The sequence below is a fragment of the Cheilinus undulatus genome, linkage group 9, assembly GCF_018320785.1.
Source record: "Cheilinus undulatus linkage group 9, ASM1832078v1, whole genome shotgun sequence".
NCBI lineage: Eukaryota > Metazoa > Chordata > Actinopteri > Labriformes > Labridae > Cheilinus > Cheilinus undulatus.
In genome coordinates this window covers 28,160,632-28,187,508 of record NC_054873.1, presented here as the reverse complement: position 1 = coordinate 28,187,508, position 26,877 = coordinate 28,160,632, and the positions used below count along the sequence as shown (strand labels likewise).

At 39.9% G+C, this 26,877-nt stretch overlaps 1 protein-coding gene across 1 annotated transcript in view; it reads right to left on the bottom strand.

Moving 5' to 3' along the window:
* Positions 1-26,877, bottom strand: part of mapk8ip2 (mitogen-activated protein kinase 8 interacting protein 2) — a 38,204-nt gene extending 11,327 nt beyond the window's left edge. The window contains exons 1-4 of the mRNA XM_041795569.1: positions 26,424-26,877; positions 10,970-11,075; positions 773-1,012; positions 604-682 (exon numbers count right to left, since the gene is read on the bottom strand). Coding sequence (XP_041651503.1) covers positions 604-682; positions 773-1,012; positions 10,970-11,075; positions 26,424-26,488 — 490 coding nt within the window. The 5' untranslated portion in view covers positions 26,489-26,877. The remainder of the gene's footprint in view (positions 1-603; positions 683-772; positions 1,013-10,969; positions 11,076-26,423) is intronic.

The following is a 26,877-nucleotide window of genomic DNA, read 5'->3' as shown; positions in this document are numbered from 1 at the left end:
TTAAAACCCCACATTTTATCAAGGACACTTAGATCTGCTGATCAGTTGCATCTCACTGTCCTGAGATCTTAGTTGATCTTAGGCTCAAGCCTTTCAGTAACCAAAACTCTGGATCATTCTGCATCACGTTGGGCCTTCCCCAACACTGCCTCTTTTGAAATCACACCTAAAATGAACTCTTATTTCCTGACCTTTGGCTCTGCCCAAGAGAAGGCTTTTGACACCGTTCTTTTTCATACACATTCTTTTATTTCCTGTCGTTTTTTTTGCATTGGCCTAGCAATGAAGTGTTTTTTTTTTTGTCTTTATTTTGCATAGTGCAGCACTTTGGTTGACCTTTTGTTACTCTTAAATGATGCTCTTAATAAATAAATGGGACTGGATTTGGGTTTGCTGCAAGATGTTTTTTTTTTTTTAATCACAACTATATGGTTGTTACAAAATACAAATTAATAGTCCCTGTGATTCTCTTTTATAATCTACTTAAATCTACTTAAATGTACAAAGTCATCTGAGAAATTGCATTATTGACTTAAAGGGGATTTGAAAATAAAGCCATAGTCTGTATTGTGATTTATTGCAGATTGTTGATGATGGGCCTACCCTGCGATACTGGATTATGTAAAGAGTCCTGCCAGCTTCCTTTCTTTGGAGACAGACTGCTGTTGTTGTTCAGTGAATCCTAGAGAGATAGGTCAAAGGGAGACATTAACAAAAGGTACAGTTCTGTTTAAAAGAACAAAAACTACCATTAGTGACTGGACCTGCCAACCTGAGACACAGCAGTGGTGAGGTTCAGGGTGGTGGGTCTGCTCTTCAGAGTACCAAGAGTCGGGGAGGGAGGAGGGGATGCAGAGGGTGATGGAGGGGCATCGGGGTCAACCTCTTCATCTTCATCCTCTTCCTCATCATCATCCTCATCTTCATCGTCAATCATTTCAAACTCTTGGAAGTCATCTTGGAAGGAGCAGACTGGGTGGTGCATGTCATTCTTCTCCAGGATGAGGGAGTCCTGAGGCCAGAGAGAGACAGAGAGAAGGTTTTAATGGGGTACAGAGAATAAAACAAAGAATGCCATGCCATAGCTAAACAGCAAAGGGGAAATTATTATCTCACAAGCCAGCCCAGTCAAAACTGCTCCCTTTTATTTATTGTCTGCTGCTTTATTTTTCATTGCCAAGAACAGATCTGTCTGGTTGATGAAGAGTACTGGGAGAGCACAGATGGACAGCATGCAACACAATGTTCTTTGATTACGCAGAAGGCATTGATAAAACACACACATCAAAGTGGATGCAACAACCTAACCGAGTGCAGATAAACAGCCACACTACATTGTGCTGATATGTTCTTTTTGCAGCCGTCTGTCCTCTGTTTGTGTGTGCGCACCCACGGACGCATTAATGTTTTTTTGTGTATTGGAAAAGCGAAGTGCTGCCTCTAGCATTAGCAGCATTTCCACCCTCTTGTGAAAAGATAAAGGTGGAAAGGTGGAAATAATTAAGCACCTTAATACAAAGTCACCCAGCATAAACCCTGCAGCGGGCAGAACAATGGCGTAATCTTGAGGGCGGTGAATCAGACATCTCTCAGGTTTCAGCTGGTTTACTGGAAAGCAGTGCAATAAATTATATAGAGGCCTTGTTGGCCATGCCTCCAAAGCATCTTTGTGTTGCAGCACTGTTTGCTTAACAAGGACAAGACAATTGCACTGTCTGGGACAAGGCAACAGTGACCAGAGCTGTGATGTAGAATTTGTAATGTAATGTATTTAAACTACACTGATTAATCATGTTATAGAGTATTTTTAAAAGCTTACAAGGTCTCTCACATTTGCTTAACCTAACAGGGTAGACATAATAAGTGAAAAGCTTTTTCCTTGCCATGATGATACAATTACTATCAGTGGTCATCTCTGCCCCATTTTGAATCGGCCAGCGCAAGCACAATGGAGAATTTATCAGGTTTGCAGTTTGAACAGCGCAGCAGTTTCTCTGCCTCTCTGTGCAGGCATTTTAATGGAGGCTCCCTCCCTCACCCATCCACTGCACACCATTCTGCTGACGGCTGCTGCATCCACTTTATGCCACAAACATCACAGTCAATCTTTTACCCAGAGAAAACACATGAATATGTATAGTTTTCCTATCAACATATTTGCTTTCTTTGATTTAGCACAGTCGTGGTTTAGTGTCTGATTAGAAATATTTTCATCAATCACTAACACATATTCAGTTTTTAATCTGATGTCAGACTGCTGTTTCCTAGCGCTGACCCATTACAATCCATCACTGTGTGTATGTGACCCTTGAGTCCCTGACAGTGTAAAAACCCAGAGATCCATCAGCCATGTAGTGAAAATGCCACCTCTGTCTGGGCGAATAATCTGCAGTGTCAGGAGACTCCACCTGGCAGACAGTTATGCAGGCTTACAGAAAAAAAAGAGAACTGAGTGTTGGTGAGGATCGATCCCCATGGTTTCTAGCTCCCAAGGACATCCCATCTAGGCTAGTGACTGTCCCTCCTTTGTCACCCAGCAGGCTTACAAAAGCAGGCTCTCCTGTCTGCAGAGAAGGCGTTGTGAATGAGTTTAACCCTTCTATACCTCAGCATTCAAGAGCACAACTGTAGTCAATGACAATCAGTTTAGGGGAAAGGTAATGCAATATTCCTTAAGTCATAAAAGCATTGGTAAAGTTATATGAATATTGAAAATCATTTTTTTTAAAGGTGCAGTGTGTAATATTTAGCCTAGTAGCATTAAGCAAAACAAGCTTGGTTAAAATGAAACACAACATTTATAAGTAGATTGATCTAAATTAGTGTTGACATCTGATAACACATTTTTTAAATTTATGTTTTAAATTAACTCAGAATAAGCCTTTTATTCATACATAGGGAGGGTCCCCTCCAAGGATGCTGCCATCTTGGATTTTTGCATTTTGCCTGTTTCTATGGCACCACAGAAGGAACCAAATAACAGCTAAGCATGTGTTGATTTTTAAACTTCACTGGTTCCCACAGTTATCACCAGAGAAATGATCATCACACTCCAGAATTGACTGTTAGATGTTGATAGTCCCAATTTTACATACTGTACCTTTAAGTACATAAATGTAAATACAGTGATGGCTGTCCTTCTGGAACTTTGCCCCATCTCCACACAGGATCTCCAGAGCTCAGTCAAACAGACCATCAGGTTAGTGGTCACATCTCTTACTAAGGCCCATCTCCCTTGATCAGCTCTTCTACGAGTCCTGATTGTGCTGAACTTATATTATTCAATTATTATGAAGGCCACTGTACTTTTGGGGACCTTCAGTGCAACAGAATGTTTTTTGTAACCTTCCCCAGATCTGTGCCCTGCAACAACCCTGTCTCTGAGTGACAGTTCCCTTGACCTCACAGATTGGTTTTTGCTCTGATGTGCATTATAAGCTGTGAGGCCTTCTATAGAGAGGAGTGTTGCTTTTCAGACTATATCCAATCATTGATCAACTTTACAGGTGGACTCCAATCAAGGTGTAGAAACATCTCAGCAAATATCAAGAGAAATGGGAGGCCTGAGCTTAAGTTCAAGTGTGTTTGCAAGGGGTCTGAATACTTTTGTTAATGTGAAATTTCAGGTTTTTTTGTTTTTAATACATTTGCCAAAATTTCTAAGGGATAGTAACGGGATAGTAATTGGAACAGTTCAATGATAGGCTTCAAGTGAAAAAAGTATGAGATTTAGATTTCAGGTTCAAAAGTTATGAAACTTTTAATAACCTGTGTCACTTCTTTTCATAAATGACAACGCCGGTATTGGATCTGTGCGTAAACACATGTACTTACCGATACCAATAGCCACATTTTCTGCAGTATTGGACATATTTCCGATACTGGTATTATAATTGGAACAACAATAGCAAATCCTCCAACTACTCACAGATGTGTGGAGATATGCACACTACTTTGGATTTGTTGCACTAAAGGACAAGAATGTGATGAGGTGGTGTAATACTAACACATAGCTAGAAGCTAAAGACCCCTAGAGTCTGAGAGAGGCCCTACATAACTGCATGATGCCAACACCTACCAAGAAGTCAAAGCTCAATTTTCAACAACAGCAACAGGTCATTACAAATCATGAACAAATAGGCTTGTGGCCGCAGATATGGTGGAATAAATGTTGCCTGCTGTGGCTTTGCTCGTGGCATATTTTTCTGTGAGATGATGGTTTGGTATGGTTTCACAACTTCACTGTCACCTTTTTTGTATAAAAAAGTAGAAAGGAGAAATCTTGTTTATGTCGTCCTTATAAGAATAAGGAGTTGTCCTAAATGTAGTGTTCTGCTGAATTATCAGGAGGCTGCAACTATCTTTTTTGACTTTTTTTGTCCCACATCACTCACATATCCTACCGCTTTTTACTGCATCAAATAGTGCCATAACATCAAATTACACTAATTTGGGATTATGTATGAAAAGAACAATGCTATGAAAAGATTAGCATTGTACTTTTCCCCGGCAATTAACTCCAGATCTCAGGTGACAAGGAGTAATGCAAAAGTAATGAAACCTGTAGTGACTGACTAGTTACTTTTAGCTGTGAGTGACTGTGATCTGTGTGTCCCTTTGAGCAAAATTTGGAGACTGACTTGAACTAAATTTTTCATCTCCTTTGAAAGAAAAGTTAGGGAAGGTGATTTTCAATTTATATTTCTAAAAGCTTTAGTGGCACATAATCATGCATACAAACACATATGCACATGCGCATACAAGCCATTCAAGCACATGAGCGTGCATGCATATACCTGTATGCAGCAGCACACATTTCTCAATGTCTGTGTCAAAGGTGTGAAATTTCTGTCCCCAAGACACACACTGAGAAGCTTTGTGTCATAACTTGGAAGAGGACAGTGACTGATAGAAGAAAGTTTAAGTAAAAGTACAATACTGATTGTAAAACATTTTTTACAAAAGGGATTAAACTGAAAATTATCAAAAATGTATTATTTCAAAAAAGGGTAGTGGCAGGACCTTTTGTTGGTCATAGGAAGAACTGGGATGTTTTCAAATCTGACATTGCACCAAAAAATAGCACTGGTATGAAAAAATTTACAATTTTATCAGGGAAGCCATATTTTGGTAAAATGATTTTTTTGAAAAATCTGACATTGCAACAAAAAAGATCTACAGTTCACAGTTTTAGTTTTTTTAAAATCCAACTTTAGTCATAAACAAAGTATGGCAGTTACATTCAAGAAAAAATCACATTGCAAAAATTACAGACTAAGCAACAATTCATAAATACAACAGAGAAAAAGATCAGAGGTCCAATCTGGGATTAAATTATGTATTGACCCATTTTAAAAGTAGTCACACGAACGTTGGTTCGCTTTAGCTTCATTAGCTTAAGCAAAGCTAACTTACATGACTAACATATAGAATAAAAGTTACTATGTAAGCCAGTGTAGCTAATTTTTCATTAGCAATGTGAGCTTTAGAAAATATAGCTAAAGCTAATATAGCTACGCAGATAACAGCCTAGGGAACATTTCAGGCTACAGTCCCAAATGTTCCCTAGTCTGTGTATTCATAAGTGCTGTATCTCCCTGGCACCTGTTTGCATGTGGGCACTCCTTGTGGTAGGTTGTCTTGCTGGTAATCTGTAATGTCATTTTTGCATGCATATTCAGTGCTTTTCTTAGAATTTATTGTATGAACTTTTATGATGTTGGATGCTTTCAGGCACCTTATGCAGTATTACAGACTCTATATTTGAAATCGGTATTGTCAGTATTTATTGAATGAACTGCTGGGGGTCTTGGCTTTAGCTATGTTTGCTACGCTGGCTAAATTAGAATGTCTTCATAGAGGATGAACCTTTTTCCTGTAAGTAGACTGTTTACTTGGCTTTATTAAACTTTTTTAAATCAGCTTTTGCAGGTCAGGTTTATGACTGCAGGTTTTACAGTCTGCAGCCAGACTGTCCTGAAGAGACATCAGTGTTGTGGGTTATCACTGACCCATGTCAGACTGGGATAATCATAGTAGATCAACATCACCATTTGTTAGTATGTTGCACATTTTCCGTTGTGTTTCACCACTAATGTAAATAAGTGTTAAATAATACAAACTCCATTTGATTTCTGAGTAACAGCGGCTTGATAAGACAATGTCTTATCTGTCTGTAGATGCATTTATTTAACTGAAAGAAAAGAAAAAATGAAGGCAGACCAGCTTGCTCATATCAGCAGACCACAGGCTTGCCCTGCACAGTTAAATCTACAAATCCTAATACTGCCGCTTCACATCAGAACAAAGTGAGATAGCAACTCCAATACACAGCAAAGACCTAAGCAGTGTGGAGAGAGATGTCTTTAGGGGCCATCTCGCTTACTGAGATCACCAGATGAGCAAGAAAAGCACAGAATGGATTAGAAAATCTGAGCAAACTTTGGCTGCATGGATTTGCAGATGAAGTGGACACCAGAGACTCATTAATGTCAGAAAGAAAAGGAGGCTGAGAATTAAGTGATGCACTAACAGGAGAGGGCAGGTCCTTGGTGGTAACAAAAATGAAAGAAACAAATGTATAACTGTTGATTCACCATGACTGCTACGCTGCTAAATTCTACAATGTGCAGGAGGTAATCTGACTGGTCATGACTAAAGGAGTAGGTCTTTTTTGTGGCCTTAATTCCTGACTATATGATCAGTGATGCATATTAAGGCTTTATATAAGCTTTTTGTGCAGCATCAGTCTCTCAGTCACTCAGGTAATACTGCTATTATATCATCTTAATTTTATACTGTTAAAACTTAGCCTCCATAATTACTAGGGAAATGCTATAGAAATAGAAATTGTTTCAGACATTGTACATTTTCTTTACATCTGTTTTGTAGATATGAAACAACAGTAAAGATATTTTGATTTATGGTTGCATGTGCCCTGTTAAAGCTCATTTACAAAATACAGCATGTAATCTGGATGAATTTTGTGCAGGAATTCATGACAGATGTTTAACAGCCAAACATAAAAGAGACCACCCAGTGAGCGATGGCCTCCATCTCCAAGCCTAACTTCTAATTTCTGAATTTTAAAACTCAGTGTAGCACCGCAGCTGAGCCACACCAACGCTGTTGCTCTGTCACACACTGAATTATGCATGCCCTCATGGTGTTCATTCGGGGCTCTAGAGAGGTAGAGATGGATGTTAAAGAGACAGGAAGTGAAGAATCTGGGAAGAGATGGAGCAAAAAGTAGCTGGCAGTGTGGAAAGATTGGAATGAACCAGGGATAAAAAAAGAGAGAGAAGGGCTCTCTCCTTTTTGGTGATTTTCTGGGTCAGAAAAAATAAAGGTCAAGGAGAGAAAAACAAATCACATGGTTGAAAACATACTGTCATGAGTAAACCCCTGGTGGCTTTTGCAGATAATAAGAAAGAACAGCTGGAGCACTTGGCCAGCAACCTCTTTTCCCTCAGAGCTAAAAAAAAATACAACATAAGTGAGTGGCCTTCAACTGGCTGCCTTTATACACAGATGATAAATTTATCTACCCCAAAGCATCCTCTGTCTGATTGTTTTGTTCACATGCTTGTGTGGGCTCAGGCTGGGTACTGATCTAAATGGTTATGCAGATTAAGACCTGAACCCCATAACCAATTGGAATTAATCAGAGCTGGGGATTGGGGCCAGAGGATAATCTCACTGTTTAGATTGGCTGTTCCTCTTTAAACATCAAAGACCTGCGGCCCAACATGACAGATTCATTCTGACATAATAACCAAAAGCCCATTTCTTCATCAGCACATCTCACAGTGTGATGGACTGCTGATGATGAAGAGTTGACAGAGCGTCACCCGTCCTACTGATGCAGGCAAAATCATACACCATGTGAAAGACACTGTGCATGAAATTGTGCGTCTCGCTTTTCTGTCTCTGCTATTTAAACGTACACACACTCTCAGAGGGCAACCAGGCGTGTGTCCTCTCCCTCACCATGTCAGCAAGATCACTTCCTCTTGGCAATGATGAACCCTAACAAGCACCGACACTATCCCTGCACTGGACTGTTTGTTTGTGAAGAGAGCAGTCAGGGCCGCTGCTGATGTGTGTCTGATGTTTGTGTGTATGTGTGGGAGAAAGAAGACATGGCATTGATGCTTGGTTCACTACTGTATCACCGCTCTCCCTCTGGAGGCTTCTTCACATGCTACGTAGAACAGCCTTGTTAGAGAGGGGCTTTGCCTGCTATCCATAATGTGTTTTGTTGTAGGATTAAAGCAGAGGAGGCAAAAATATCAAGCACAGATTTCCAGCAAGAGCTTAACCCTCTGATGCAGGCATCCCTGAACAAAATCCCCTCTACCAGTCACCTCAGCAGGACAGAGAGAGAGAGAGAGAGAGAGAGAGAGAGAGAAAGTGACAGAGGGAAAGCTATAAGCAGGAGGCAGAGAAAAATGAAGGAGGGAATGGGAGCTTCGTCTCCGAGCAACACTCTGCATAGCAGGGAAGGAAGGGAGACACATGGGTGGGAGGGAGGGAAGAGGGAGGAGGGGAGGGAGGTTGTCTCTGCATAGCAGCAAACTGCACTGGGTCACCCACCCTCTGCTGCAGCCGTGGCTCCACGCCACCAGCATAAAACATTTATACCCCAGAGAATGTACAGAAGCAGAGACAGGAAGAGAGAGATGATATGAGATAATAGTTGTGGAAATTGTGTAATTAAGGTCTATGCTCCTCAGACATGTGGAATAATATGGTGGGTGACTCAATTATTTGCATAGCACTTGAAAGGACTGCTTAGTGGAAGTGCTAATTAGTATTCCTCTATGTGTCGTGCAGTTTAATGCATGTGTGCTGGTATGCAGTATGTATGAAATAGATCTGTGTGATCATCAAAGTCCTTCAAAGACATGCATGTTTCTCATTTTGTCTCCATTATTGTAAAAAAAGAAATGGAAGGCTTATGGTTATCAATGCAATGCTGGTAAGCCACAAAGGGGCTTATATAAGAGTGTTGTATGCAAATGAGCAATTCGCAACATAAAACAGCAACACAAACCAGGTCACTCTCTACCTTTCTGTCTTTCTGTCACCTTCAATGCTTCACACCTTTCATCTTGTCCTCACTATAGCTTGTTGGAAGTCACATTTTTTTGCTCTTATCACTGTGCTTTGCATTTTTTGTTTGTGTAACCTAGCAGGCTGTTAACAAACTCTGACAGATATGCACCTGGAGCTAATGTGAAGCAGCATCAACAAACAAATGATCTACAGTGCCTAGAAGTATTTATCCCTTTGGGGTTTTACCATTTTATTGATTTATTAATCAGTCATGGTCAATTTAATTTTTTTTCACAAAAAATTACAAAAGACTTCGTTAATGTCAAAGTGAAAACAGATTTCTGCAAAGTAATGCCAATTAAATAAAACTATGCAATGTAAAATAAGTGACTACATAAACACTCACCCCCTTCAAGTCAGTATTTGGTAGATGCACCTTTGATTGTAATCACAGCATCGAGTCTATGTGAATAGATCTCATCAGGATTGCACATCGAGACACTGCAATTTTACTCCATTCTTTGCAAAACTGCTCTGGCTCTGTCAGGCTGCACAGGGATCAGAGGTGCACATCCATTTTCAAGTCCAGCCACAAATTCTCTATTGGACTGCGGGGCTTTACTTTGGCCGCTCCAGAACATTCAGCTTGTTGTCTTTAAACTTTTTCTGTGTAGCTTTCGCTGTATGCTTCAGGTCATTGTCTTACTGGAAAATGAGTCTCCCAGGCTTTAGTTCACCTGCAGACTGAATAAGATTGTCCTCCAGGATTTCCCTATATTTTGTTGCAATCATTTTACACTCTACCTTTACAAGCCTTCCAGGGCTGGCTGCCAAGAAGCATCACCACAGTATGATGCTGCCACCACTGTGCTTCAAAGTGTGTGTTTGTGGTGATGTGCATAGCATCTTGTCTGATGGCAAAAATCCCCATTTTGCTCTCATCAGACCAAAGAACTTTCTTCCACTTGACCATGGAGTCACCCGCTTGCCTTTTGGTGAAACCTTATCAAGATTTAATGTAACTCTTCTATAACAGTGGCCACTCTCCCATAAAGCTTTGACTGGTAAAGAACAGTTGTTGTATGTAGAGTCCCTCACGTCTCAGCTGCTGATTCTTGCAACTCCTTCATAGTAATCATAGGTGTCTTGCCGGCCTCTCTCTCACTAGTCTTCTTTGGCTCTAGGCAGATTTACACATGCCATATTCCTTCTGTTTTTTCAGTGATTGATTTAATATAACTTCGGGGATGTTCAGTGCCTTGAGAATTTTTTTGTATCATCCCCTGACTTTATACTTTTCAATGATGTCCTCTGAGTTGCATGGAGTGTTCTTTTTTTCCTCATGGTGTAATGGTAGACAGGAATGTTGATTAACCAGTGACTGGACCTTCCAGACACAGGTGTCCTTATACTACGATCACTTGAGACACATTCATTGCACTCATGTGATCCCCATTTCACTAACTGTGAGACTACTAGCACCAGCTGGCTGGACCTCTGTTGAATTAGAGCAGTCACTTTAAAGGAGGTGAATTTTAATGCAAACACAAACTTTACCTTACATATTGTTTAATTGACATTACTTTGTAGAAATCTGTATTCATTTTGACATTGAAGATGTTTTTTTCTTAAAGCCAAATTATGATTAATTTATAGAAACAACACAAGTGAAAAGCATCCAAAGGGGGTGAATACTTTTTATAGGCACCGTTTGTGTCCATGCACTAATAAAATTTTTCTAGAAAACATAAAATGACATTAGATTTTATACAATAAAGACAGTTAAGAACATAAAAACATGTTAGACAGATGTAAAGCCACCTATTATGCATGCAGACATACTAATGTAGGTCTGTGTTATGTCATATCTGAACCATGCGGCACAAATTACATTTTTAAAAAAGAGTCCCACCTTCTCATACGGGTCTGAGTCGTAGTTGAGTCCAATCCCACAGTCATCTGTGATTTCAGAAAGATCTTCATCATCAAACTCCTCCAGGCTGATGTCGTGGGCTGGCCTGGAAACACACGAGAGACAGTATATTTTACTACACTCTGTAATGAAAGAAAACTTGATTTATAATCTGCTCTATTCCTGTTTCATCATCAGTGACAGTGAAGAGGATATTTCCTCATTGATTTATGCCCACATATTGAGCTCTGTTAACACATTTAGCTCAATCTTGTCCTGCAAGGCATGTTTTGGTGAGCTTGTGCCTAACCCATACACATTTCTAAGTAAATAAAGCAGTGTTTTCCTCTTACACCAGAGTTTCTGAACTCCTATTTACAGCAGCAGCACTCTCCAGCAGGGGAGTGTATATGTCTTTGTAATGAGCCGTGGCATTGCAACTTTTCTTGATTAGTCTCATGTTTGCCCCATTAGTTTCAGGAGGCTTCCAGTTCTACAGCAATGTGATGAAAGAAATGCTGCATTGCAGTTTTCCTTCTTAGAAAAGGACACTCCACTTATTACGTAGGGAATGCAAGCTTACATCACAATATCATATGGGGTCAGGAATTCACAAAGTCACTGGGTCCAGGGAGAAAAGGACATCTAAAAGTAAAACTGAAGGGTCATGCAACAGTCAGAGAGTGCTCTCATGCTAACATTTTGCTTTCACATAGAAAAAGGTGCTTCATGCAGCTTAGGTAGAGCTCTAACACGGTATGTCATTAGTCAAATGATCATTTCTATGACTGGTTAGTATGGCCTTCAAATAATAATGAATACTTTTTGTGTTAGTGTTCATCTCATATACTGAAACAAAGGTTTGTCAGGGGATAAGACTGACCATGTCTTTACAACAGCACATGTCAGTGGATGGATGTGTGAGGCAGCAAGTGGGCATTTTATCCTTGAATCAAAAAAAAAAGTGTTCCACTAAGAATGTGAGCGACTTTAACAAGGGCCAAATTCTGATAACACACCAGCTATGCAGCTCTAGCACTGTGCTCCCAATCTGCAGTGGTCAGCACTGGACAAAAGTGGTACAACGAAGGAAATCTGGTGAACCAGAGACAAGGTCAGAGACAGCTAAGGGTCTAGCTCTCCTGTTAAGACTCAGACTAAACAGGAGAGCTCTTTTGCTTAGATGGTGGGAAAAAAGTGTGAAAAGTGTATTGCACTCTGTTGCATACATGCATTAGCATCAGAACTTCACCACACAGCAATGGAAGAAAATAGCCTGGAAGAACTCAATAATGAGTCAAAGGTGTTGACTAAGCATATTCCTCAGATCTCAATCTAATCTAGCATCTGGGTTAAGTTCTGGATAACCAAGACTCAACATGGTCCCAGCTTGCAGCTTACAGGACTTAGGCTTGGCTGCTGATGTTTTTTTCAAGCAGTCCATGTTTCCTGAGAGGGGCACTTACACAATGTTAAGCAGGTGGTGATAAAGTCACGCTTGATCAGAGAGCAGAATAGTGTATTGAAAAAGAGAGAACAAGTAGGAAAGACAACTAGATTTTTTTTTTTTTGAATGGTTTATAAATGATGGCACTGTAGCTGTGCAACAACTGCTGCCAGGAATTGTAAGACTAATGGAGTGAGAACCAGCAGAGAAGCTCTGCCAACATGTAGATGAAGTCATTCTTACTCTGATGTAATACTTAAATACTGTGCACAAAATTATGATAAAGGTTAACTGACAGATGACTCTGCTTAATCTAATTGCTTTACCCTTTTTCTTTTCCCACCTATCGGTGTCTTCCTCAGACCTCCTACACTGAAACACCCCCTACAGGCCTCCAGCTGCCATTCAGCAGACTCTGCTAACCTGTTGATGGACTCAGTGTACTGTAACGCTTAAGCCTTGAGCAAGTGCAACCAGCAAGATTTACACAGCAAAATATCTCACCTGTCACTTTCTTATGAGCATATTTACAGGTGAGGATCTTATCCGACGGACAAACACCTGGGCTGTTTGTCGTCTTGGTTTGAAAAATTACATGCTCTAAATAGACAAGATTTGGAGTTGAAGCCTCTTCATAGGTTCACTTTTCAGGCATTTTAACCTTTATGAAGCTTCAGTAACTGTGCTAGTTAAATGAATGATTCATGTAATTAAGTAAGTTAGCTAGTTTGGTTGAGCAGATCTCACACGCATGAAGCCTTCAGTCCTCATTGCACTGGTTGCTGGTTTGGCCTGGTTTGGCAGTAATTGGGCAGTAACTGATTTTGGGGTCTGATTGCCCCCTTCCAAGCAAAGTCAGGAAACCTATCTGATATCTGACAGTTTAAGGACTATCCTGCCAGGTTTTCCTGTGGTTTGAGTTGTGTTATGAGTGACTTTACCCTCTACAATCTGCTTGGAAAACCATCAGGGCTGCCTGGAATTGAAATCAGTATTTATGATCAGGGATCCCTTTGTGTGAGGAGAGCTCTGAGGAGCACACATTCTGTGGACTGTCAAGTGAAATTGAGCAAAAGTCCATCGGGAAGCAAGCTCATTGAAGAAGGAAACAAAAACAGCAATGGCAATGGTAGGAAAGGTGAAGCATGGCGTCAGGTGGCTGTCAGAAAAGGAGGGCCAATTTCATGATATGTTGCAACAACACCAGTGTCTATACAAAGTGTCCTTTCCAACATACCACAATTAAACTGACAAAGAGGGATAGGAACAAAATTGCCACTGTAATGGATGATCCAGGTAGCTAACAGCAAAACACATTTTGCCTTTTTATTCTGGGTCCAAGATACTGTATCTGCAAGTTTTATGAAATCCTGTGTATGTCAAATCAAATCCAAACATCTCAGCTGGAAGAGACACAACTGTCTGAGAAAGACACAACATATTTCTCCTTACTTTTCAGTTTAAAACTTGCACATTTCTACCAAATACAGTATCACATTTCTATACTTCTAACAAAAAACAAACTAACACTGAACCCTCTGCCTAGATAAACAGGGCTGGGAACAGCAACAAGGTCATATTGGGTTTTAGGCAGCATAATTAACATGATCATGTAATTTATTTTGAATTTTTGCAGGAAGCAAATGGATGACTGCAAGGACAAGAGGAACAGAGGTTGATCTGGTTGGTAGCTGTTGTTTCCAACAACTTTGAACTCATACAGCCAGGTGAATTGGGCTCATATACAGAGAGCTGTAATAATATACTGCATAGTTCAACATTTCTATAAAAGTGGATTAAACCATCTTTTGTGACTATTTTAGCTGCAGATAACCAGACTGGAGGGCTCAAAATTCAAAGGATGGTCAAAATTCTTAAAAAGCACACATCACACAGGTATAGTCATCGTCCTTCAAGTCTAATTGAAATAAATCTGGGTGGTGAAAATTCAAATACATCAGATCTTTATCCTTTTTGTGTCCCAGGATTAATGGCATGTGTTGGGGCTGCAGATTCCAGGTCAGTGATCAAAAGGCTGACAGGTGCTCTCATTGCTGCCAGTCCATTTTTCCCTTTAAACATCCAAACTGACTAAATGACACCATGCAGGCGTTAAAGCCCAGCAGTGAGGAAGAGTAGAACAGAAACTCTCACGAGCGGTAAGAATGGAAGTAGCCATTAATAATAATCCAAAACATACAACCTAGTCCTTAACCTGCAATACAGTTTGCATTTACTAGTCACAAAATGTTCATGCAGCCAAGATTCTAATTTTCTATTTGTCCTTTTGATCTCCATGTATGAATTACATAACATTCTTATAGATGTCCATTGTTATCTACTTATATACGTACTGCATCAAAACGATTAAATATGCACAGAAAACTGAATGTAAATGAGAATAAAACTACTTTTTCAGTGCAAGTTATCTTCCTAAATGAGTTCTCACTGTTGTGACATTATTAGTCTTAAGCTGTGGACATCAAAGTCGCCCCTCTCTCCGCCCCCCCAATAATTAACCTTCAGCTTGTGTGTGTTGCTTCAACCCATGTGTGTCTAATTACTTCCCACAACTACTGGCCATTTTAAATGTCCTATAATTATTGGGCACAAAATGGCATTTAATTAAACCTCTTACAACTGAGTGAAAGGTTCAAACATTGAGATCGCTCTTCTTATGCATGTATTTGTACTCTGTAGTTTTGAGTGCTTGTTTGGTCAATATTGTGTAAGTATACTGTGCGTGCCAATTCAATGTACTAGAATAAAGATTAATGATGATTTTTATTAGGTAAAACAGGCTGTTTAGATCTTGATCAAAATTAATTGCACATCAGCGTTGCCTTATTATACTGATGTCAGAGTAACCTGTCATCTGGTTACAGGATATTTGCTATAAAAAGTTTACATTAATTACAAGATAATAATGAACTGACCAAGTGTCACATTTAATGCTAATTCAAAACACAGGTGTTGATAACTGCAGTTCCTCAGACAACCCCTAGAGGCCAGCTTCAAACAAGAGCTAATCTCCTTTAGGCTCTGTCCTAAAATGCCCAACTTCACACCATAGAGGTTGAGGTTGATTCATTTCACTCACCCTTTAAAATGCTTTTATGGATGGAAGCTATTTGTTATTAGGGGTTTTTGATCCTTTGAGTTAAAGTTTTGAGCTGCTAACTAACATTTCCTCAGCTAATCCTGTCAGGGAGCTAACCTTCTTGGCTGTGTTTATGCTATTGCTGCCTTTTTAAAAACAAAAATAAAATGGTTTGCTTTATGATGTGTCATACAAACAGATTTCCAGCTTGCTAAATAAGTGGAAATCTAGTAACTACTATACTATTTATTAATCTTAGCATTTGTTCATGTAGGACAAAGTAGTCATGAACCCAGCCATGATAAGCTGACAGCCAGCTGATCCCAATTGTCGTCTCCCAGCTTCCACAGCCAATCACATCTCTTTCTTTCAATACAGCGGCCTTTAAATATGAAGTACTTCTCATTAATCCCTGCTTGCATTACAAGCAGCTGGCAAAGCTAAACCCCCACCACCCCAGCCTCCTCATTTAAAGCATAAAGCTGGTTGTACCCTCATTCCGATTCATGCTACTACGGATTATCACTTTTGAACTAATTTTATTATATTTAATACGCATTGTCATTAATGTACCTATCCTTTTGAGCAGAGCCTTCTCTGCAAAGTAAAACTATACATCTATTTTGCAAAATAATGGTTAAATGCAGGGTGCGAATTGATGGGGGGGATTTCCCCTTCTGGTGCTGCTATCCCCCCTGAAGAAAAATTTTCATCCCCCTGAGGGGGATACGTTTTATCCCTGCCTCTGCTCCAACTGAATGCTGGGCCATGGGCACGCATACGTACCGCTGGTGCATCTGCAGTTGCACATTGCAGCGCAGCGGCATGGGCATATTTTGATTGTGAAATTATACATAGTAACTTATTACAGCTCTCCCCACTTGGTACAGTCTGCCTCTTGTAAGCACAACGAGTGAGTGACAGACATGTCAATCAATCAGCACTTCCAGCCTCATCCAATCCCCGCCTCCCGACTCAGCTCTCATGAGCCAATGACAGCCCGGTTTACTGACACAAACTTACCGGTAGTTTGTTTGCAAACTTAGCTGATACAGCAGCATGTCACAACGACCACAATGGGCTCTATGCATGACCTGCTTCCACATTTGGTATTAGACCGCTCCCACACTTCCAGTCGGGAGAAGAGAAAGGCGTATGATGGCAAATTTGTTGCGGTTTATTTGCTGTTTGCATGAGTTACCTCAGCTGACTGTCAATGACGAGTTAATTTAGCTGAAGATGCACATTGCAGCATGCAGCAACGATGTCCAGAGGTGCTTTAAACCTGTTTTTGAAACATCATTTTAGCATGTTTGGATGCCAAGCAATGATGATAGAGTAAACACAAACAACAATCGAAACAAAAAACCAACAAAACAGACAAATTAAGGCAGTATAGGAGGGTTTAGATTCCGTTTTGGCGTAGCACGTATCGTAAGGCGGAAGTTGTGAAGCGGCCTCATTTTCCACCGGAAGTACGCCACCCCCTGCCGTGCATAGAGCCCATTATTTACATGCAAGCACAAAAAGGACATTACTAAAGGAAGGAGGACTTCTGAAGCGAAGAGAGAAGTTTTTAGATTTATTGTTACAGTGAATGTTTGTGGGAATCCTGATGGTTAAAACCCCACAGTTGCATGTGCTAACTAGCGATTGGGCAGGTGCGTGCTGTTTAACCTGGACTGATAGAACATCAATCTCTTCTGAAACTCAGTGTGAAGCAGCATCACCAGATCAGAAGTTTACCTCTCTTCAAAACCACCATCAAGTCCAGTAAAGTCTTGAGCTGGTAAAATGAAACACTGCATGAAAAATCCAATTTCTGACCCCTAAACAGCTGCAGCAGCAAGATCATACCCTATCTAAAGAGAGCAGTTTTTCATCTTTCAGACCGATTGAAAAATCACAATGTCAGCAGTTGAGAGAGAGTGGGGGAGGGATAAAGAGAGGAAAAGTGAGCGAGCCCATGCATGCATTACGCAGTAAACAGGAGGACACATAGGCGAGAAAACAATCATTTGAGGCACATGGACCTTCTGCTGTTTAACTGTGTGTGTCATCCTAATTTCTGATAAACTTGGTGTGCCATCAATATGCAAAAACCCAGAGTCTTTGGAATTTATCAGGCAAAAACTACGTAAATGTTATAATTTCTTTTTTATTTCAATGTTGAGCAAAATTAATTGTTGGCCATTGTGTCCTCACAAATTACGCGCTGCAAATTCAAAAACCAGGTGAGAACTGGCTTGAAGGCCTGGCCTTGTATGCCTGGCTATAGATTAAAGGCCAGTTGCAAGATGCATTTTTTGTTTGTTTGTTTGTTTTTGAACATGTCCTCCCCTCTGGTTTTTTCAACAATTCGCACCCTGGTTAAATGTATGACAAGAGTGTTCCTGATTTAAATAGAAAGAGTAAAAGAAACAATCAAAACAAAACTGGCTGTGATTTTTTTGTCTTGGTTTGTTGGTTCATCTGTATCTTCTCTTCCATGAGTGTCAGCATTTCTACATTTCACACACTAGCTTAGCTTTGTTTTAGTTTGACAAAAGTCACCCAGCTATTACCCAAAATGCAATCGTATTCTGTGGGAAACATGATGGCAAAGTTGTGCATTAGACAGCCAATCCACAACCCATTCACACTGACTGTACTGTTTCAAAACCCTTCTTCAAGTCCAAACATGGTCTTCTATGTCTCTAAAAGAAAAGACAACATTAACAAAGACAAAATTTGTCAAACTTAAGCCTTTGAAATGGCCAAGGACAAAGCATTGGCTTATGTCATTGTGGTTTATTATAATGTAAGTGCACAGACATAAAGAGACTTCTGTGAGGATGTGCACATCAACAGAAAAACCACCAAAACCAACTTCCTATCCAGGAAAATAATTAAAACAGTGTCTACGCCAAACCTAATGAGCTCTTCAACCAATACTGTCTTGAGGGAAGCTGTGTTTGTGTGTGTAGCTGTGAGTGGGTGTGTGAATCATAATGGAAAAACACCCCATGTGCCTTGTATCCAAGGCAGCTGTCACCACCACACTACCATAGTGGCCACTGGCCAGAGAGGCCACTTTAACAGGGGAAAACACTGAAATGCAAAGAATTCTGCATCGTATATGTCTTTTTTGGTTAATGGCAAAAGTGATTGCTTATGTTTAGAGAAGCAGCAGCAGATCTGATATAGAGTCTTTCTCAGTGCAGGGTGAAGATGCTTCACATAGTTTAATGGTCTGGGCTTTAAACATATAAGTATCAAATCCAATTATAGTTTTGATTTCTTAACGTAATCTAAGGGCTAGCATGCCATTTGGAAAAAATACTTCCTAGAGGAGCAGATGGCCTAGTGGCTAGGTTGTACCCCATCTTCACAGGCAGCCCAGGTTCAAGACTGGCCTGTGGCCCCTTATTCTTTCATCCTTGTTTCCAACTCTAACAACTCTTCTCTCTCTAAAATAAAGGCAACAAAAGCCCCTCAAAAAATCTTAAAAAATAAATACCTTAAAGACAATTTTAATCATTTTCCCAGTTTTGAAACAGGCTCTGTACTATTTCATTTTCACAAATCCCCTTTTTCCTTTCTGCATCTAATACTTCCCATTCTCCTCCATTTCCTGCCTCCATTTTGTTTGTGTGCTCATGCTCCCAGAGTTCTCTGTTTCAGCAATACACATCACAACAGTGTGGCCCCATTTCCCCCAAACTGCAAAACCAAAGCAAAATGTATGTCAGTGAAAAGCTGCCATTACTGAAATATGTCCAAACCAGTGACATGTGTGAAGAGTAAAAAACACAGGTTTACTCCCAATACAAGGACATAGTTCATCATCTCATCCTCAACCTTTCAGCTCCAGTTTCTCAGTCCTTCTTTACTTTTGGGGGGTTTTCTGCACTGATAAGCTCATTTATCATTTTTAGTTGTCAGAATCTACATCCCACAGCATGAGGCAGCCACCGCTGCAGAGTGTTTCAACAGCATTTAAGTGAGCATGCAGTCCCTGTCACACCATGTTGTGTACCCCTCACTCCTTTTCCAACACTGCTCTGTGAAGCCCCTCACATTTAGCTCACAGGGACAGAAGCAGAACATTTAAGGCTGAAATGTGGAGTCCTCATCATACTAATCTCCAAATGTGTGCAGGAAAAAGGAGCTCTGCATCACATCCTCCTCAGTCTTTTCTGAGTTTTGACATGCTGAGCAAAAGAAAAAAAAAAGCATCTTACCCCGAGGAAACAAGTCAGCACAAATTCACCACTCACTGATGCTGGTCGTGTTGCAGCACTGTCACACCCAGATCTTCTGCCACAGCTCACGTTTTGATACCATTTCTGTGTGCCTTCAGATCTCTCTGCTTCTTTTCATTTTCTATTTTCCTTCTCAAGTTTGAACAATCACCTGAGCCCACATTTATTCTAACACTTTTAGATAAATGCAATATCTCATACTGTTTCCACACTAGAAATCATCAGACAGCAAATTCTCAGCTCTGCTTGCTGTATGTACACAGACTCTTTACTAAGAATTAGAATCAGAGTGAAGTTTATTGCTACAAAAACAAGGAGGTGCATTACGAAAGATGGAAAAAAGGATTCAGCCAACCCAAGTTAACAGCAGTACTGCTACTATGAATAAACTCTGACAAGATAAAATAGAGAATAAATAATTTCTTATTTTTTTAATTTGGGACAATTATGTATTTTGTATATGAAATGAGCTGTAATGGTTGAAAATATGTGAAACATTATATAATGCACGCTATTGGATATTTGTTGATTTACGGAAATTATCATTTTTAAATTTCAGTGGATATCTTGACAACACCATCCTCTTATTGTCATAGTTAATTAGATTAATAAATAGAAATAAAAAAGATTAAAACAGTTGATTTCACCATAAAAGATAGATGTAATCTTTTCAAACATAGACGTTCTGCAATATCAGGCAATATCTGCTGTAAATATCAGCAAAAAGGTTCAGATCTGCAGATAATGATAATAATCTTTAAGCTAATATTTACTGATACTGATATTAGGCCTATGCTAAAAAAAATCCTCTATGGTGCAATTAACATAAAAGCCAACAGATGGCAGCAGACGCCCAACTGCATGATGCAGCACACAGCTCACATTTCAAATCAAGTTGGGACTCACACCAGTAACACGAGTGTAGTGTCTACTACCAGAAGCACTAAAAGTAAAGATACGGGATTATTTTAGGTTTAAAACCGTAAAGTGAGGAGTTTGATATCAGTCTTGCAGTGTGCAATGAACAAGGTAAAATACTGCAGCAACACCATTCTTCAGAAATACAAGACACCAGGCTAATTTGCACTTAGCAACAACTGCTAGGCTCATCAGGCCAATCTGGTTCACCTCAACCGACACTAAATGACACTGTAAAGACAAAATTTCCCTCAACTTCTAAGATGAATAAGATCCTACATACGCTGTATTATTTAATTCTTTATTTGTAAAGACATGAGAAAAACAGTATTGCTGAAGGCTTCAGACAGCTGCTTAAAGGTGACATATTTTACCCTTTTAAGACAAGATTTATATTGTTCTCAGGGGTTCCTAAAACATGCCTGTGAAGTTTATTGCTAAAAAAAAAAAATTCCAGTATTGGATTTTTGCATGTCTAAAACCCCTCTGTTTCAGCCCTTCTCAGAACAAGCTGTTTCTGTGTCTGTGGCTTTAAATGGTAATTAGCTGTCTGACTCTCCCTCAGCACTCCTGATGTTACAGACACTTTTAACCCAAGTTTAGGACCTGACTGGGATTTGAATCAACAATCTCCCAGACCATAGTCAGCAGGGTAACCCACTGAGCTATCCAGCATCTCAGCTGGTAGCTTAGAGGATCAGTAGAGGAGGGTGGAACTCCCCAAGTGGGGGAGGGCCAACCAAACCTGGGGGCAGGTGATTACACCCCATGTGAGGTCACTAGGTGTAAAATCTGAAAACCGCTTGTTTTAACACACATTTTCTGAAAGGTGGAGAAAAGAAAAGGGAGAGGAAATTAATTTTTTTGGTACTTAAGAGGATTTTGGACAGGCCAGGGGCACATGTTTATGCTAGAAAAGCCTGAAAAAGTGATTTTTGCATAATATGTCCCCTTTAAGGATTGTTACAAAGCAGAAGTAAAGCAAAAAATCATTCTAACAAATGCAGTTGGGCTTAAAGTAAAGCAAAACCAGAATGTCAAGTATGAAAAACAACAGCAGTAGAGACAACAAAGGGGGCAATTTACAATTGTTACAATGTCATTTAGTAGATGTTTTTATCCAAAGCGATGTATATCTGGGACAGGAGTTTCTGGTATTAAGGACCTTGCCTAAGGGCCCACACTGGCCGCTTAATGTGCCTTAACTGTGATTTGAATCCCCAGTCTCCCATAACTAAGTGATTATTTATAATCACACTATTTTAAATTTACTTATATATATATATATATATATCTGAGAATGTTAATCTAAATATTCAAAGTGTAGGATCCTTAAAACTACATCTTTTCTGTTATTGCCTTTAATAAAGAACAGAGCTTGTAATGAATTCTGAGTAGGACATGTTTATTTAGACATTTTAATTATTCTAAATCAACGTGTGCAAGTATTGACCTCTATATCGTGATACGTACTGTATTGTGAGGCTATGGGAAATACCCAGCCCTAAGTGATTTTATGCTGATAATATCGTGCATTCCTAGATACAAAATGACACAATACAAGAAGATCAGTACAATAGGATACAACACAGCATGAAATAACACAATATTAAACATGCAGACAGTACAGTATGACACAATATGATAAAACAGGATATGATACGACACGCAGGATGCAATATGATAAGATCTGACATCATACAATACAATACAAGAGATTCGGTAAGATATGATACCATGCAACATGATTTTATACAATAAAACACAAAACATTGTAACATAATATGATACAACATATATGAAACCATTTAGAAAGTGCAATTCAAGAAATACTCACTGTACATTACCCATTACCCTGGGAATAAAATGGCATATAGACTGTCGAGGTTTGAACTAACATAGAACGACTCAACTGAAGGTAAAAGGCCACATATCAAAGCACCATATTAATATGCAAAGAGGAATGAAGGCTGGTGGAGCTAGCTGCTAATGTGTACGTTTTCTAAGTATTTCCTTCTCTTTAGATTAGTCAGTTAAACACAATTTAAATGAACATTTAGCCAAATGAGGAAATACACGCATAGGAACATCCCTAGTATGGTACGGTAGGGTGCGTTACAGTATGATACAGTGCGATACGCCTTGGTATGCCATATAACAATACAATACAGTACGATACGATATGTCACTTGGCTCCTTGGTAAATTTTTCTTAAACTTTACGTGCTAATAACATTGATTGAACTCCACAGTAGGTATCATACAACCATCTTGTGCCAAGTTTGCTCAGAGTTTAATAAATTGTTTTGTTATGTTACAGCAAAGGCAACAACAAATTCTAGTAATCGTTAAATCATGTTGTTTTTTCTACCAGTTTGACCGTTCCTGTTTCTAAGATGTGATGTTTGATATTTTAATTAATCCCTGACTTATTCTTTAGTAATAACATTTATACGTTGCTTTTTGACTTTTAGACAGTCAGAAGACTGAAGATGCAACCTTAGACTTGAAAATAAGTATTGGAAAGTCATTACTTTTTAAAAATAGACAGCTTACTTAAAAGCAGGATAGCAGAGGTCTGCAGTGGAAACAATGAAAGAGGACAAAAATAAAAACCCAGGCAAGAAACAAGAAAGACACTCTAATCACAACAACAATGTATAAATAGCTACTGATGCAAAGGGTTGATGTGCAGTTTCAGCTCTGCTGCCATTTAGTTCCCTTTTAACCATCAACACCTGCTTCACTGTGACATCATCGCCTTCAAAAGCCAAGGACATTTGATGTGGTTGCTCCTGGCTCATTAAGAAGATCAATTTTCCAGGCTTTTCTTCCACTGTCAGTCACCAGTAATGCAGAGACACACATTGGCTGATCCTCATGCACGCATCCACACACACACACACACACACACACACGTATGAGTCATGCATTTAACCTAATGAAGCTCTCTTCCTCTGTTGTCTTTGTCAGATCAGAGCCTGGAGATCACACCATTTCTGGACCAAAGGCTGAGATGATGCATCGGTTCGCTCATAGCAGATGATTTCATGTCGATTAGACTGGATTTGGATTAATGAAATCATCAGATTTGAAGCCAGTGTTGTTGAGACATGGCATACACTCACTGGCATCATACTAATGGGACACAAATATCACGTACTGCGTAAATATGACACATTTAGCTGTTAAAAAAAAATCAACAGCCACTGCAACAACTCACGTATGAAACCATGGCAAGTGTTGCTTGTTCTTTGAGAGCGACAAAAATTGAGAACTGGAAAAAAGAGAGGCGGCAGCAGGGAGGCAGAGATAGACCACTCGAACTCATATGAATTTGTATTTGATTTAAGCCTCTTACACCATGGTTACCATACCCCACACCCTTTACTTTCCTCCATCCCTCTCCTAATCAGCCTTCAAAGAGTCGGGGCAGAAGTGGAACGCTGACAGCAAAACAAATCAGATTCATGAGTAGAAAGGGGAAAATACAGATAACTGCTGCCAATGTTATAGTTTTAAAATATTAATTTTCTACAAACAGATGTTGAATATTGAATATGAGTGTGCAATACAAAAAATGATCATTGCACTTTTTAAGAGCCTAAAGAAATGTCTCCTGTTGTTCTGTTTTGTCTAATCAGTGGTTCAAACTGTCAGAATGTTGAATTTCTTCTCTAAAAAATACAATAAAAAGCAGAAATAGTTCACATTCAAGAAGCTGGATCAATGAATTTAACAGCTATTTTTGCTTAAAACATCACATAATAATTATCCATGTCCTTAAAAAGGGCAATTCACTTAGTGTCCATCAGGGGATTGATTAACAGATAATTGTTTCAACCAGTTTTATCATTTTTTTTCTTTTCTTCTGTTTAAAGTAACAAATATCAGTAAAATTAATCTGTAGAACAAAAAGTTAATTACCCAAATGTACAGGTACAGGCCTAAAATAAGATAACTATTTACAGCTTTAGTGAATCAGACAATAGTATCCTCATATGGTTTAAGAGGCCATGTTTCTCAGTCCATGGTGAGTGACATAAACTCACACTGTCCAAGCTACAGAGCAGTGACTGCACCATATGTTCTCTGCACAGGTTCATCTTTAAGGGTTTTTTATTTTCGGTGGAGAGAGTGTTCCCTCAATGTCGGGGAAATCACAGTCATAAATTTCTGGACAAAGACGGGCTCTTTTACGGATTATGTGTCCTGCTGGAAGCAGTGTTAGGGTTATGTAAGTGAGATTACTGAACCACACACACCGTCACACCATCAGTGGTTTCATCCTGTCAGGCACCAAAACAGAGAAAACAATGGGGGAAACACAAATGGGGTGGTGAGAAAACAATGCAGAGATAGCACAATAACGCAAACATTTGGATTTAAACAACAAAAGTGTCTCATCTTTATACGTCCCACTGCATCTAATTCTTTTGTATTCCACAATCCAATGTGCTGCACAGTTTACTAAACATGTGTCTGTAGACCATACTCAATGAAGACGTTAGTAACAAATGGATCAGTGCCAGTAGATTGGAAGTCTGATTCAGTTAAGCTGATCAAGCTGTTTGCAATGCTGCAAAATTAAACTATTGATATAAAGACCAAAAATCCTCTCTGTGCTTAGGACTGAGGTCAATGGCAGTCAAGCAAAAACTCTCCTTTATTGATCTGTCCATGAGATGAAGCTACAGTGTGTAACTAAATCCTACATGAGTGCATGTTGGGATATAGAGTCCTCTGGGGGCTGGTGTGCTAATGTGATTGCATTTTAAAAGAACATGTGGAGGCAGGCACAGAACAATGAAATACTATTCTCATCTGCCACGTTTTCTCTTTTCTCAATTTATTTCATTATGATAAACTTGCTGACTATTTGCAAGAAGCATAATCACATTGCGTGGTGTATTTTTTGTTGAGTGGCCTCATAAATAAAAAAGTTTTCTAATTTTCTAGAGGAGAAGAGGCCTTACTGCAACAGCAGATAAATATCAGCTTCCTTACAAACCCAAGAAAGTGCATATAAGCATATTCCTATTTGGTTTCAGGCAATAGCAAATGTCCACACTGTTCCACCAAATTGCACCAAAGTTTCCTATCCTGCCAAGCCTGAGTAACATCCAAAAACAAAGACAACCACTTACAATCATTCTGACTGTACCAGTCTGACATTACAGCATGAGCTAATGATCTCCCACTCACTATCGTGTTTTGGTGAGGTGAAAACGAAGGCAGATTTGTCATCGTTTGTGTGGCAGAGGTCACTTTAGAGGCGTTTCAAACGGGATCAGTATAAGGAGTACTTCCGTAAATCATTGTTCAGCATCATGCCCTTGCCTGGGCTGGACTCAACAGGGCGTGGGCCTCACACAGAGAATGCGCAAGGCGGGTTCCTGTCGCGACTGCTTAAGCTCAATCATTTGCCACTTTTGTGACAATTTCCCTTTCTATTCTCTTTTTGAATAGAAAATAATGAGCTGTGCTTCAAAAAGCAGCTGTTCTAATGGTAAGATAACGTCCACAACATTAGAGACCGGCCTTGTTTGGCACACAGGCGCGCAGGAAGGCAGTCACAGGCCTGTCAGGTTAATCAAAATATCGATAACTATAGTAGGACTGTGTGATGTATTGAGTCTTTAAACACAGCGAATTTATTTCAGATGTTTTGTATGCATCCTTAATCCTAAACTGTGCGCATCGCCCCCGTTATCCCTCCTCTTTGGCTCTGCATACGCGCTCTTACCTGCATCCAGGGGGAGAGAGGGAATGGAAAGTGGAAAGGGAAAACATCTCAGCCCTGTCCGCCATCTTCTTCCACAAATGACTCAAAGCGACTGCAGAAAATCACGGATGAGGCGCAGTCCATTCACAGACACGGGGCAGAGGACAGCCACGGAGCTTTCTGTCTCTCTGCGGCCCCACTGATGCCCCCCCTGGCCGCAAGCCTTCAATCAGACGAGCCTGTTCAGCAGCACCATCAAATCTGCAGTCAACCATCCACACAGGCAGGAGAGGTGGGAGGGAGGGGGTGTAAAGGCAGAGACGATCGTCAATAACACTGCTCACAACGCTGAGATTCAAATACAATCCTGTCTTCAACCCCCCGAATATGTCCACGCGAAGCAGAAGCGCAGTAAATGCGTCCGCAGTCCCTCTGTTTTTCCTCGCCAAATGTCTGCTGCTGCTGTGATGCTGCC